At 53.7% G+C, this 15,179-nt stretch overlaps 3 protein-coding genes across 3 annotated transcripts; 2 read left to right on the top strand and 1 right to left on the bottom strand.

Moving 5' to 3' along the window:
• Nucleotides 1–3,184: 3,184 nt before the first annotated feature.
• E0L32_004716 (uncharacterized protein) lies at nucleotides 3,185–4,485 on the top strand (the record flags this gene model as incomplete). Its single annotated transcript, XM_031139157.1, has 3 exons — nucleotides 3,185–3,995; nucleotides 4,084–4,341; nucleotides 4,406–4,485. 3 exons carry the CDS (start codon nucleotides 3,185–3,187, stop codon nucleotides 4,483–4,485), a joined length of 1,149 nt encoding a protein of 382 aa, XP_030996869.1.
• Nucleotides 4,486–10,211: 5,726 nt separating this feature from the next.
• On the bottom strand, nucleotides 10,212–11,176 carry E0L32_004715 (uncharacterized protein; the record flags this gene model as incomplete). The annotated part of the gene is made up of 4 exons (XM_031139156.1): nucleotides 10,212–10,267; nucleotides 10,308–10,702; nucleotides 10,804–11,029; nucleotides 11,125–11,176. 4 exons carry the CDS (start codon nucleotides 11,174–11,176, stop codon nucleotides 10,212–10,214), a joined length of 729 nt encoding a protein of 242 aa, XP_030996868.1.
• A 1,087-nt stretch (nucleotides 11,177–12,263) lies between these two features.
• Nucleotides 12,264–14,145, top strand: E0L32_004714 (uncharacterized protein; the record flags this gene model as incomplete). Its single annotated transcript, XM_031139155.1, has 2 exons — nucleotides 12,264–12,410; nucleotides 12,544–14,145. 2 exons carry the CDS (start codon nucleotides 12,264–12,266, stop codon nucleotides 14,143–14,145), a joined length of 1,749 nt encoding a protein of 582 aa, XP_030996867.1.
• Between the last annotated feature and the right edge of the window lie 1,034 nt (nucleotides 14,146–15,179).

Below are 15,179 nucleotides of genomic sequence, written 5' to 3'. Positions count from 1 at the left end.
TTCGAGAGTGATCCTGGACTTATTAGTGGACTTTTGGCACATGGCATTGCATTGGCTCCTTTCTAAGCCCAAACGGATTTAAACTGGCTTCCCCGTCTCCTCCCAAGGCGATGGCTCTCTGTCCTCTTGGACACATGGTCACGTCACCCAGTCCACTTCTCTCGACTCTTAGTGCCCTTCGAGCAGCAGCCTCTGCCTGTCCCTTTGGTTCTACGGCCAGGTACAGAAGATCGAGGAGCATCACATTCCCCCCACTGCCAGTCCAGGCTAAGGCACAGTTTTTCTCAAACTAGCAAAAGGTGAAAGGACCACTCTTACGCAAAGGGCACCCACACACACACGGAGACGCACACACAAGTGGCCCGCTCACACCTTGTGAGGTACCTCATACCTACCTACCTCTCGGAAGAAGCCCTCCTCATCAACTCGAAACAATCAGCTGGCTTGCAGAGCTACGTCTCCAATTGGGAAGGGACCGGGCACAGGAGACGTTTATATACAGGACTGGAAACACCAAAGAAAGACACAATAGTCTCAAAGTCAGATATTAACGTCGGGACTGGCTCAATCTGATTTGTCGTGCAGGTCCTCGGCCACCTACCACCAGAGAGTTCATCCCCTCCAAAGAGGAAAAAAAAGCAATTGTCAGCCGAGAGCGGATGATCACCCATCACACAGAGTCGAGCTAATGGATGCTTGGGAATTGGCCTAAATCACTAGCTTGTCCCGAGCATCCAACACCAAGAACGCCGGACCCACGACGGTCTCTCCACGAGAGCTGGTCTGGTAAAAGAGGCTTCGCTAAAGACGCACTCCAGCATTTCTTCTTTAGGAGATACCGGGTGGCTTCTCATCCCAGGGTGCTCGCCTCGCAGCCAGCTGCCCCTGTTCTTCGCTCAACTTATGTGCGTATACTTTTTCCCTGTTCCTTTGTATCATGATCGTTCAGTGTCTTATCGGTGCTGGATGCGCCTCTCCTGTCCTCTCCTGTCCTCTCCTGTCCTCTCCTGTCCTCTCCTCTCCTCTCGCTAGCCTTCATCCCTCCCTTCTTCACTCATAGTCCTTTGATCACCGCCCGGATGTCGTGGCGGTTGCCGAAGCTCTCCTTCCTCCCCTCTTCTTGGCCTTCTACATTCCCCCGAAGTCGAACACATATTAAGCGCGCCAGACCCTTTCCCACCCCCCCAAGCCCTTGCACTTACACGCGCGCCCCATTCCAAGCCCCATCTCCGCATCCCTGTCACAAGAGTACCTGGCTGTCTGCGCCGAGTTTACCTCTGGTCGGTAGGTACCTATCGTCGTCTGCGTCCCCATCTCTGCATATCTCCCTACCTGTCATACCACCGCCACCAACGCAACGAATGCAGGCGCCACAGCATGTCAGTGGTCTGGCCGATTCCTTTAAACCATGTCTCCCAGAAAGAAAAGGCAACCCCACCGCCCCTGGGGCTAACCATCAAGGCTAGGGTATCAAACTAAGAAGGGTTGGCTCAATACTGGACACCTGTAGATCGCTCCACCTCAAGGTCAATCAGCTGGATCCATCTTGGCTGGCTCTCCGAGCCTTCGGCGACACTCTCGACCCCAGTCCTCTCCCGTTGCAGATGTCCAGCTCCTCATGTTCTCAGGTCGGCATTCCTCCTCATGTATCTCTATGCTCACAAACCACCCATCATTACCTACCCTCGCCCTGCACAGTGCCACGCCGTCATAGGTACAAGACTCTCCTCCCAGGGGTGGGACCTAGAATTTCCGTCAACCTTTGGCTCGCCGGTAGCGTGTACTTCCTTGCAACAAACGAGCTGCCGGAGCTGTGTCTTCACTAGTTCGCACCCGTTACACTCCTGTTCTCTCCACGACCTCCGTGGTCGTCGATTCTTCTCACGCGGTCTGCACCTCACTATACCGAGTTGGGCCCTCGACTTGCGCCTCTTCTTCACCTTCAAGGTGTCCACCCGCTTCCCCGAACATTCTATCTGCCTGGGCAGGGGATACGTCTTCTGAGCTAGTTTCCGATAGCCTCTAGCCCACTCACCTAGACGTTCAGCTTCTGTGGGCACTGGCAAGCTTCGTGCTACTGCTCTGTTGGAGGTCCCCCTTATAAGACCCAATCAACAGCCACTACACACTCAAGCAGGCCCTCCCCTGTTCTACCTATTCGAACCCCCTCTCCCATCTTCACCAAGCCTACTGGATAGGAGCTCTCATCCCCTTCACCCTTCGTCAGCCCCCGTCCCTGCCTGGCGCGATTACATAAGAAAGGTCAGGCGAAGCCTCGATTCCCAAACAAAAACCTGCACGCCTGGCCCGAGGTGTGAACTGACGCGGTCCTTTGGCCCAGCAAGCAAGGTTGGATTCTTTCCATGCGTCACGGGTGCGGCTTTGCCGGCACCACGAGCCCAGCCGGCGTTCATGCAGAGTCGTTGACTTGCAGCATCGAGATATTCTTAGCCTCACAATAGCGCCTAGCCTCTCGCGACACACCCCTTGCCTGTCCACTCCGTCGTGGCTGTCGAAGTGTGATTCTAAAGCTTCTGGACCACTCCTTCCTCACCTCCAGCCCACTCGAAAGTCCTTGCCCTGGTATCACATCACACCTTGATCAAGTGTTGAACCTTCCATTCGCTACGGGAACCACATACTATTTAACCGGGACGTCGTCTAAGTCGGCATCCGTTCCACTCCATCGATCAAGGCAGCTGCTCCTCCAACCTGTCTCTCCTTTACACAGCGCGCGACCAGGGCAGCTGTTTTCTTGCGCCTCAACAGTCGAACCAACTCGAGTAATCTTCTCCTTCGCCCTCGCTTACGAAAAGTTTGATACTTGGTATCTTCAGTCACTGCTAGCCGCGTTAGCACTCTTGCTGCTGATACCACCGAGTCGCATGCCTCGTGGTGTCATCCTCGAGCAACCTTAACCCGTGCTACTGCAGATTGCCTTAGCTTCTTTTCTTCGGCCACGCACCAACCGGGCCTAGTCCTGGGTATTCAGGCATTGCTGCCCAAGCAAAGACCGCGGTAAGTGGTAGCGGCTGCGCTTGGTCCAAGTCGGAAACCTTGGGTTTCTCTTCAGGTCCTTCATCGGCCGCACAACGGATTGGGCGCATCGCCTGACGTTGCTGCGAACGCGCCGCTTGGAGGAATGGATGATCCAAATCGCCAGAGGAGACAGAATGACGTCCCGATGCATCCCTCGTCGAACCCTAGATATCACCAGCCGGGCCAAGACCCGTCGCAACAGCGCCGGTCTTACGGGGGCGGCGCCGCAGCCGATAGATTCCGACCATCGCCAATTAACACGTCGGCTGCGGCTGCGGCAAGGGGCATGAGTGGCTCGGCTGCCTACAGTGGCTACTACCAGGACACGGCACCAAACACTTTCCCCGCGGCGACTGGGATGCCGCAGGGCGCCATGGGCTATCACCAGCCAGCGGCAGATTACGGTCAAGACGCGCGCCAAACCCAGGGCTTTGCCAACGCGTACAACCAGGCCAGTATGATGTACAATGTCCCACAAGCAAGCACGCAAAGCTCCGTCTACGATACGAGTCACCAGTTCTCCTCTCGGCAGCCCGCAGCGTTGCAGATGATGGCGACGGATGTGACGGCCCCGTACTTCCAAAGCGAGCCAGCCAATGCGGCCGCAGCGCAAGGCATCCCGCCGCAAACAGCCTCTGCTGGCGCCTCGGCGGGGGTATATCAACAAGGACAAGCCGACAGGTCGAGCATGCTGCAGAGTTATGCTGGCCAGATGGCTTCGATGGGAGGCATGGGCTCTCAACAACAACAACAACAAGCGTCAACAGCCTCTGCCGCCGACACCAGCATGGAAGAGCAAGAGTACAGAGCACCGGGCGGGCTTGAAGAAGCCTATGCCTCCTATCAGACTGCGCTGAAGGAGATCTTCCAAAATATCATCAACGGTGTGTTGGCGTCGGCTAGCGACAGTCTCCTCAACGTTTCCGACTGGCTCCTTTCCCACGTTGCTGAGCTGGGTAAGTTTAGGGCCCCCGCTGCCCCTTCCCTTGGGCGAATCAAGTGGCTTGTCAACTTGTGAGGTACTGTACTAACTTTAGTATGCAGGCCTCAACATGGACGATCAAAGCCTCCACGCAGACCGTATCAAGCTATGGAACGACTTCAACCACGCATGGCTGGCTCTCTTGCAAAAACAAAAGGACATGATGGAGTCGGGACAGCAGTTGCAGCGATCCCAAAGCCTTGTGTCTCAAGAGAGCCTCGAGAAGATGGGCAAGGAGCTTGTGCGCCTCTGCGATGGTATCGAGCGCCACGGGCTGGTCGACTACCAGTACGGGGTTTGGGAGGAGCAAATCATTGCGAGTAAGTGAGATGTGGGCATTGTTACATTGGTTTTGGCACTAACCCGCCTCCTCTTTTCCTCCAGTCCTCACAGAGTGCCTAGACCTGTACGAGACACCCGGTGCCGGCGGAGATGCTGCAGGCTCGACTTCGCACCGCGCGTAAGCAAAATTCCCAGCGCGAACGGGCCGGAAAGTACCACTTTGCCGCAGCCGCACTACTCCTCACAAGTCTTGTGGCTCTCGCAGCGCCACCTGTGCCTCCCTCTGTCACTTTCCCTACATGTTTCATTTGTCTTTTTTCGTGGTCTCTCTATCATTGTATGCTATACTATGGATTACACGGGCTGTCGGTCCATTTTCCTAGGGTATCAATTCTGGAGTCGGGCAGAGGGTTTTCTAGGTCGAGGCCTTGGACACACACTTTTACGGAGTTGGGGATGAGCTTACACAAGATGCATACCCTCAGAGGACATGCAAGCTCTTCATGCAGTCACATGTACACGTTTCGCCATGTCACAGGTGTTATGCATTAGGGTTCAGCATCACGGGACATGTGATAGGGTTGGGAAAGACACGGGCTCCTGAAGGACGAGGCTTTTCACCCCGGACCGGTTCCGGGTTGGACAGGCTGCCATGCTACCGGTCATGGGTCTCTGACGGGATGGGAAATCATACTCTGTACGACGGCAGGACGGACGACGTGGGCTCAATTGATTTGACAAAGGATATGCCGCTTTTCATTTTTTTCTGTTTGTGTCACTTTTTTTCTTTCCCTTTGGGTTCACCAAAAGCAAACAAGCGTATAGACCAGATTACAAGAGGTTCTCCCGCAAGGGGTTGGCGGATCACTTGTGTACCAAGTTCATATTTCGGGAAATTTCAGGATCGGGGGAGGGCGGGAAGGGACTGCTTTGTGGATATCCAATTGTTTACGTTTTCTTCTCCTTTCTTCGTGGCGACTCAGTCTCGCTTCTCTTTGTTTTGGGTACCAGACCCTACATCACCGGTACGGGAACATGTGTTATGCTTGGTCTTATTGATCTTGTACATACTAGACTCGATCAAAGCATACCGGGTACATATACGTTTGTGTGGGCCGGGTTGGCCATGACCGAGAGGGTAGCACATAGAAGAGAGATAACGGGAGAGAATCGAGGAAGGGAAAATGAACCAGGATAAAAGTGAGGCGAGTTTGCCTTTGCCGCCCCTTGCAAGCCTTGTCGACGACTGCAGAACCGCGAGAGCCATACGAACAACATTTTGGCCCAAGTCCCAAGCATGTGCTGACGTTTGTTTAGGCTCTGAATCAGGGACTAAACTAATACTAGCAGGAAAACAAGTCGCTCCACCGCTTAGGCGATCTGATGTGTCTGGTTCGCGATCCTTGGATGCCTCGGATTTGCAAGGGTGGGTGGTGTATCCAGGGGTGCATCGTCAGGGTCATGAGGGGCCGCAGTCAGTGGGAAGGCGACTACAAGACCAAATCGCAAGGCGAACACGGAAGGCCAGGGCGGAAGACTCATCCGGCGGAGATGTAGCAAAAGAATGAGACAATTGGCCAGTAACGACATCGCCGCACCTTTCTTATGGAATATTAGATCTTATTTTAGTCGAGTCGATGTGCACGCCCGGCAATGCAGGAAGCGACTGGACTGGACTGGACTGGACTGGACTGGCTGATCAGCACTGGGGGGACGTGGCCAGTGGGAGGGAAGACCGGGGTCCTAAAAGGGCAAGTAACTACCTAGGTACACATGCAGGCGCCTGCACGCCTGCATGGCGGCGGGGTGGGGAGGGAGTTTTACAGCGCCGATCGCTGCCTACATTCCCGCCTCGCCTTAGCCTGTAGCCTCTTACCAGGCTGCTGGGTCCTGCCAAAAACAAGTGTAAACGCCCACACACCCACCCTCGCCACTTGCCTCCATCCGCCCAGCCTTGTTCCTCCACCGCGCCTGCCGCCACCGCAATAGAACAGATAACAGGCATGCATGCATGCAGGGTTCGGTTAGTCCCTTCTCATCCTGTCAGAATTATTCCGCCCACACCACCACTACAAGATAAGTATGGGGGGGGGGTTTGTGTGGCGTCCTACTTGGGCAAGATGATAGGCTTAGTGGAGGGCGGGGGCGAGGAATTGCATCCCCAAGAGGCGAACCATCCTCGCCCGTCGCCTTGCTCTCAGCCTTGCATTCCCATCCATTCGCTGCCATATCCCGCATTGGGCCCCTGTTCCGCTCCTGGCCATCTATCATATTCAACAGATGTGCCACACCTGCATGCGTTGCATACGCAATCCAGGGAGTGGACAGGGAACCCTGTTCACGCTACTGCAATCGACGGAGACGGCGCAGCCCTCCATGCACAACCGTTTTGTGATGCTCAATCCGGGGGCCAGATGCACGCCCACGAACGACGCGGCACTTTGCCCAAAAATGGTGATCAGCACGCTTCAGCCTCACCTCCAGGGGTCCGTCCCTCGGGAGCAGTCCATCCGTCGGACCCTGCAGATCCTGATCTCGCAGGCGAGCGGCTTCGGCGATCGTGATATCGAATCAGGACCCTCCAGTTGGGGGGGTTTCCTGTGATCTGAGGTGGATGCGCCTTGTCAAGTGACCGTGCAATACGGACATGTCCGCTCGCACATCGAAGAATAAACGCCGTGTGGCTCGTCCGGACGAGATCCTCCCTTGTCTGCGTCTCAAGCTACAATGGCGATCACGCCACCCGCCCTGCCCTGCTCGGGCGATTTTCTCGCAGATTACATACATACGATTATCGTACACACTATGTACATATGCACCTGTCCACGATCAGGCGGCCGTCCAAGAGCCAAGGAGTGGGTGTGAGGGAGAAGGGGGGGTAAAGGGCGACTAGTAAGGATCCCAGGCAGGGCTTGCATGGCTTGCATGGCTTGCCTCCAAGAAACAAATAATTCTGGAGAAAACCTGGCCGGCGGCAAGACGGGAGGGCGCGTGAAAAGTGCGGGAGCTAAAAAGAGGCCCGCAAGCAGGGTCCGCTAACGAAACCTTGCTTGCATTTCCTGGAACATGCGTCACTAGCCAGACCGCTAAACCTTACCGACCATCGCCACAGAACATTCCCACTCCGGCAATGTCTCATAACGTTGCTTTTTCCGGTCAGTCCTGCCTTGTGGTCCCTTCATCTCACCGGAGCCGGAGCCGGTTCCCCGGCCCTGATGTCCTGTGGCCCCCCTCGCCTCCTTCTTTCCACCGTGGATCCGCCCCATTCTGACGGCCGCAGTGCCCTCGTAGCCTTGCTTGTTTCTTTTTCATTGTGGTCCAGTTGTCAGCACTTGACCAAAGCTGGATATGCAAATGCTGATAAAAACAGGCAAACAAGCAATGATTATCCTTCGGTGGTATGCCAAGCATCAAGGCTTTTATGACACCGATGCACCCCCGCTTTCTAATCCTTTGTTTGTGGCTCGCTCCAGTGTTTACTCTTGAGTGCTGATCTTGTTCTGGCCCCAAGGCTCCTGATTGGAGCTTCCTTGGTTGAGTCATCTGCGAGACGGGTAGCTGCATTGCCTGACAGCTACGACTGTGTTACCGTCCTCTCTGCGTACAGGTCGAGCGTGTTTCACGGTCGAATCACGGAGATGAAGAGCCCAAGGTTACTTGGCCGGTGTCATTTTCGCCAGAACCAAATGCCCTCTTCATAAACATGTATCGTATACAAATCTAGAACTGACGGGGGGGACCGAGAGCAGTGGGCATACTCTGCGTACCTACCTCATCTCCGACTACAAGTACAACTCCACCATACAAGTGTTGCAAGGATTCCATGCAAGTGGGGGTTCGAGGATACGTACTTGTCCATCTTCCGGGCGTGTCGGAAGCCCAGCTCGCCCAGTCCGCTAGCCTTTGGCTCCATGTCCAGGACCAGGGTGCTAGTGACTTCAGGGCTGCAAAGGGGAGTGTGACAAGGTACGATACAAGCAATGATGTTCGCAGGGCTTCTGAGTGCACTGTTCAGGGTGACACTGTAGCACCTGATTGTTGCATCGCCAGTCCTTTTGTGACAGGTCACATAGTACTAACAGGAAAGATTCGGCGAAAAGACAAAGTACAAACAACATTGACAACGGGTGATTTCCATCGTTAACAAACAACCAGAGCATCGCACGGCGGGGCGCTTCTGTAATGTTTTGTTTTGTTTGTAGTCACAAGAAGATTATCAGTGTATTATCCTTACGACGGAAACGCAAACCATTGCTCGTATGTCTGAGACCTTGGGATAACCTCGGTCAGTCATCGAGGATTCTCGCAATTCTCACGCCTGTTGGCTACCAATGTTTTGACTTTGCAAGATAACGGCGGAGGGTAGTCTCAGAAGTTTAGTCTCAGCCTGGAACATGGGACTTTTTAGCTCTAGATAAGCTAATTGTTTCTTTGCACATGCGATACGTTTGATGTATAGTTAGACTTTGGCGGTGGTAATCATACTGGGCAGTCCGGTGAGTGTGATCAACATCTTCCACGCTATATGTATACATCTGAAAGATACATAATCGAGGAAGCTCGGTTGAACCGAGACCTCTCACGTCACATATCAAGCGGATGGTGAAACAAGAAAAGGGAGTTTGATATCGAGGTTTTAGGTAGGGGGATAGGAAGGTTTTGTCGAAGCAGGCACCTCTCTGCTGATTGGAAGGGGCCTGATTTGCTTCTAAACCCCAGTCGCCAATAGCCCGTCTCATTGTATTGTATAAAGATTGTGCCGGTATTTTGCATCATGTGTCTATCACTTCAGCCATCTTGAGATGTCTTTCAGGGACGTTTGCATATCAGTAAAGAGTCTGTATAAGGCGTTCTAATCTTGCACGATGTGGCCTCTTCCTTCGTCGGCGGTTTGGACAGGTCCAGTTCCGTTGACATAAAATAAAGATTTGTGACAGCTTGATCCGAGATCCTTGATATCACATGAGTGATGTCGTGGAGGATTATAAACTGTCCATATGCTTTTGCTTTTCCCTGCTCGGTGAAACCATGGGAGACGGAACTGGCCGAGATGGGAGCAGGACGCAGGGCATGGGAAAGGTCAGACTACAGTATCGAAATGTCATGATATGCCATATCACAAAACCTAGCAAATATAAGAAAATGAGTTCACCCACGTGTGATCGTCTTCCTGGAAATGGAATATACAAAGCAGATTTTTGTGTAAGTCATATATCAGCACATGCGAACATCTACAGGATGCGGGGTTGAACAGTGAAGCTACCTAGGAAATTGAATGCTTATACAATGGATTTATCAATTTTATGCTAGGATAATCGATCTTCTGGTACATCCGTAGTGAGTACAGCTACCCCATCACTGTTGAAGGCAGTGCTGGAGTCTGAGTGGCACGGAGGTCTACAAAAGGTGGGTGTATGCATGATTTGGAGGCCGACTTGCTGCTTGTGTATTGTAAATTCGTAAGTACGAACAGTCTCAGTGCCAAGTCCTTCAGGTCTTATCCAGCAGTACGCCATCTGCTGCTACTGGCTTGACGTTCTGGCATCTGTAAGAGCACACAAGTCTAGCTTCTTCAGATAATGAATGGGAGCAGTCCTTCAAGATGTTCATTTCCGTTATGGTGGGCATTCTCAATCTCACTACTCATGTGTCTAAACTCCAAGATTCTAGCTTCATGAGATCCTCGCCACATGGAGGGAGATGCCCGGGACATGGCGCCTCATTCGACTGTATGAAGTGTATATGCCAAGACTTGATTCGCGTTGATTTCTCTCCATCATGAAATGGCCCGGAACGATATCTCTCTGTGATGCATGCCATCCCTTAGCCAGGTATAACCTAATAACCATACTCGCGCACGAAAGAAAAGAGATCCTTTTTCATAACCCATAAAGTGAAACCTATATCGTCAACAGCCGTGGTGCTGCGTAGGATTCTCATCGTCTTGAACCAAGCCATGCTCATCTAGAATTGGTCTGGAGGCACAGAGAAATGATTAGCAAACCTGATATGTCACTGGTGTAAAGCTCCTCCCACTGAGCCAAAGGAAGGAGAAGAAACCCACCAAGTGTCATGCTCATGCTGACATCCGTGTTCTCCACCATCTTGGTGAACTCCTCGAAGCTAATCTTGCCGTCGTTGTCGAGGTCGGCCTCCATGATGGTCTTGTCGACGATCTGCTGCAGCTGCTGATCCTTAAGGTTGCTGCCGACCATCATCTTGAGCACGATGAAGAGCTCGCCGTTGCTGATGTAGCCGTCGCGGTCAATGTCGTAGACCTTGAAGGCGAACTGGAGCTTCTGCTCCTTGTTGCCCTTGGCCGAGAACGCGCTCAGGCCCGACACGAACTCTTGGAAGTCGACGTCGCCGCCGCCGTCCTCGTCAAAGATCGCGATCATCCTGTGGCAGAAAGGATACAATTAGCGGCCGTACATATTATAATCCAGCAGCAGGAGCTACATATCGGCAGGCATGTTGGGTCGCTCGTAGTCGTGCCGTACCTGGTAGCTAGAGGATTGGAAGATATCTGCGGAAGGCTGAGGAACTCGTCTCGCTCGATCGTGCCGGAGTTGTCCTGTTTGAAGTTGGCCCGGTTAGCACACCCGCCTTGAGCCCGGCTTGTGGCCTCTAGAGAGTCAAGCTCGTAGTGCACGCGCGCGCATGTGTTCCATACCTTGTCCAACTTCATGAATCTCTTTCGCAAACGCTCAACCTCGTCCCGGTCGACTAAATGCCCGAGTTGCAAGTCAGCGACGCACGTCGTCTCTCTGCAGAGCCCACGTTGGGGCCGCGCATTCCAAATGATCGGGGAGAAAGCGTACAGTTCGACCCCTCGACGATGTTGTCGAGCACTGCAGAAGTGGTGTTGCCCATATCTGCTGGTGTTCTAAGCCCCCGGCTGTGCAATGCAGGTCGTGGGAAGCGGTTTGTCTGTGGAGGCAGACCAATCAAGTGGGCGGTGATTGAAGAGCAATAGGGCTGCTTGATGTCGCCAAGTCGAGTCGGTTAAAGCGTATCGAAAATGACCGGTAGTCGCTCTGTTTGTCGCCCAAGGACCCCGGAGTTCGTCAGGTTTGTCGTCGTTGTGGAGGAAGGACCGGGCTGGGCAGTATCAAATGGGCAGCAAGGACAAGGCGGCGGGAAGGAGTGAGTTGCCTCACAACTCCTTATCGACAAATAAAGTGGGGGAGGGGCTACCTAAGACGATGCGGGAGCTGAGAGCACGGGCCAACTTTTCTTTTTCATCCCATCCGACTCCGGCAGAGGTCGGTAGTAGGTACCCCAGGCACGCGGGTGAATCACTGTCGGATGTGTGTAGCAAATACTTGGAAGACCCAACTTCAGTTGCAAATTTTATCTGAAAAGAATATATTCTAGTGCATAGGGAGGTCTCTAGTAGAGAAATGAGATATGCAGGATACAAGACAGAAAATACATTTCAAGGGGAGGTAATTCATTGCTGCTACTTGTCTTGGTGCCTTGGTGTTGAGCAGCATCCAGTGATTACAGATAGACAAAGACGCAGCACAATGCTTACTAGGGGCAGCTGGGTTACCTAACTTTTGGCGGCGAACTCACCTGAAAATATTACGCAGTCGTGACCGACCTCAGCGCTGCCAGATTGCCCCCTTTTCCCGCTAGCAGGCGCCATAATTTACTGGGTGGCTATTGGCCAGAGCGCTGCAAAAGTGACTCGTGCGGGACACCTGAGCCAATCGCCTGCCTGCAACGACGTGATTTTCCCCAGCGAGCGCCTGCTACCAGCAAAATTTGCGCCCAAACACTCAACGTCACCTCATCCAGCGACCAGACTTCAGCCATCGAAATACTATCAAAACCTACCCTTTTTCATCGAAAAAAATCGCTTGAGGGTTTCGCATGGTCCGGTTTATGCCATAGACAGATTTTCAAGCGGATTTTCCGCAGGCTTTGCGCCGACCTACCCCCCCACCAAGCAACCATGGCGACCCGTAAAGTCCGATACAAGAAACTCAACATCAAGACCCCTCTGCAGGTCCTCAGAGAGGATCAGGTCGATCCGACCGAGTATGAGTCACTCTCTACCGAGACCCAGATCGCGACCGGTGTTGAGCAGGCCGAAGAAAATGTGAGTAAACATCACCACCCGCGTCGCCAGCGATATCACGTGAAGAGATCAGATCACGTGATATCGCTCGCCTGTCCCCTATCGCTCCCGGACGTGGACAACCGTTGATGCTGACCACAATTTTCTGCTTCAGGAATACCATCTTCAGGTCGTCTTGCGGAATGCGGGCGTCAGTGCGGACAAGGAAATTCCTGTCCCACCGCCCCAGGAGACCCAGAACTTCAACTATGATGAGCTCTACCCGAGCAACTTTCGGCAGCCCACCAACTATATCCGTTTCTCGCAGACCGTCGAGGAATGCATAAGTTGCCAGTATGACATGACCGAGGCTGATGATGAGTTCCTCAAAGCGTACAACAGCAAGAGGCCGGCAGCCTCGCAGTTGTCCGAGGATGATTTTGAGTTCATCATGGAGGTGTTTGAGGACACCGCTGCCGTCCAGGCCCCCTTCGCCGCGGTAGACAACACCGTGGTACCATATGACATGATGGTCCAGGGCCTGACACAGCTAGACACAGCCAAGATCATGCCTCATGCCAAGGAGATCTATGAGCATTGGAAAACCCAGAGGCAGGTCATGGGCAACCGATCGCTGCATCCGACCCTCAAGTTTGAAACACATCAGGACAGTGATGAGATGGACCCCTATGTGTGCTTCAGGAGACGTGAAGTCCGGCAGACTCGCAAGACCAGGGCACGCGACGTGCAGAGCGCAGACAAGCTCAAGCGGCTGCGTCGCGAGCTTGAGGATGGTCGCCAGCTCATTATGCTGTCCCACGAGCGCGAGATGCTCAAGCGAGAGCTTCTGAACACGGATCGTCTCGTGTATGAGCACAGAGCCAGGCTGAAGGAAGCAAAGGTTCGGCTGGGCATCAAAGCCCACGACGAGGACCTGATCAACCAGAAGGTAAGCAAGAAGGCGGACACCAATGGACCTCGCCAAATGCTGACTCGTTTCTCGTTGCAGCCCCAGAAAAGAAAGGCCCCAGAAGCACCTGTTGTACAACGGCCTCCTGGAACACAACTGCGCATGCCTCCTCGCTCCGACGGACGCGCTGCGGAGGCTGATCTCACGCTGCTGGCGACCAAGCTTGCTGAGAAGGAGAACGAGATGCTCATGGACATCAAGACCAAGAGCGAAAACCACCACAGATGGAACCAGAACCACGTAGACTTGACCCGTGATCCACTTGGTCCCGTGCCTGGTCGGAAGGTCGAGAGCTATAGACCGGCCAAGGTCCAGTATCTCATGACCCCGCCCACTTCGGCATCTTCCGCGGAAGGTCTCGATGAGCCTACCGCCATGGATCTGGACGACCCGGCACACCCTGCGCCTGTATTCCAGTTCCGTGGGGTTGCTTCCAAAGATCAGGACGCTGCGCCGGTGCAGAGGGGTTTCAGACGGCGCATTGGACGTCTCAACCGGCTGTGGATCGACCGCAAAGGCTTGGCCAGTCCGCCGGGAGAAAGTCAGGGCCGGGAATACTCGGACCAGTGGAAGTACGATGACGAGGACAGTGACGAGGAACAGCCAGTGTACAACGTGGACCCGTTTGATCTCCGCGCTCTCAAGTTCAGGGCGACGATACCGCTGTTTCCGTCGGTGGCTCGCAAACCTCAGGCTGAGGGAGCAGCAAGTGGTGGAGCAGGAGCAAGACCGGCGCTGCCGCCAGCGCAACAGCAGCAGCAGCAGCAGCAGCAGTCTCAGCCCCAGGCGCAGCCATCAGCTTCCTAAGAAGACGAGTCTGCTGGCCTTTCTCCCCTCTGCGTCGTTTTCGATGTGTATCTTTTGTATTTTGTGCGACGAGCGTGCATTTTGAGCGGTCTGGGTCGGTTATCGTACAGGAGTTGGGACGGCGTTGTGGTGTGTTGTGTATGTAAGATAAACTGATGAAGGCGGTTCTCCCTCGTGGTTGGCGACATTTGGAGAGAATGTTCCAAGGGGTAGACAGAAGCTCCAACTTGGGAGGGAAGGGTTGCGAGAGTAGTCGACAGACCACTTTGTGGTTCCCTGGCGCTTAATATGAAAGTCGATGCCTCTCGATCGGGACCATGGTCGAAAAATAGCCGTGATGGCCAAAAGTGACAGCCGACGAAGATCTGATTTTTGTGCGGTCTAGGGCAGATATAGTGTTTCAGCCCGGCCGCTTCACGATCTGATGTAAGAGCCTTCGTTAGGAATAGTCATGACGGATCTGGGGCTGACGAGCTACCGCACACGAGCGAAAATGAAGACGACATAGGAATTCCATAAACCTCGGAAAGACTTTCGCCTTGGAAAAGATCACTGCTTTGGATCTCTTGTAGGAAATGGCCTTGCTATGCAGGAGGAGATCGCGGAGAGCAAGTTCCGCATCTTGGCGAAAGGTGACGATGCGGCCGCTGGCGTGGGTAATACGAGAGGAGCGGCGCAAGGTCGGAAGAGCTGTAGACCTTGAGGATTTTCCTCCTCTGCAGTAGAAGGGCGATGGTCTAGTTCCTGTCCTAGTGTAGATAGAAGGAGAAGAACGAGGAGGCAAGACTATGAAGAAAGGGTCGTGGGTGTGTGTGGTGTGAGAAATAAAGGATGAGGCGGGAGGAGGTGTGTGTGAGAGAGGTCTTGGACGCATTTCTCCCGGATCGGTTGTGACTTGCACCCTGACCGCACCCATCGGCTGGCTGGCTGGCTGGCTGGCTGGCTGGCTGGTGTTAGTTCGAGTGGGGACCCTTTGGTGCCTTTCTTCTTTTCGGGGTTCTGTGATTTAGGTAGTTAGTTAGCTAGAGGCAGCT

The sequence above is a fragment of the Thyridium curvatum genome (assembly GCF_004353045.1).
Source record: "Thyridium curvatum strain D216 chromosome Unknown NODE_23_length_467585_cov_82.455940, whole genome shotgun sequence".
NCBI classification, from domain to species: Eukaryota; Fungi; Ascomycota; class Sordariomycetes; order Thyridiales; family Thyridiaceae; genus Thyridium; species Thyridium curvatum.
Note: the sequence above shows the minus strand (reverse complement) of the source record. Positions and strands in the feature narration are given on the sequence as shown.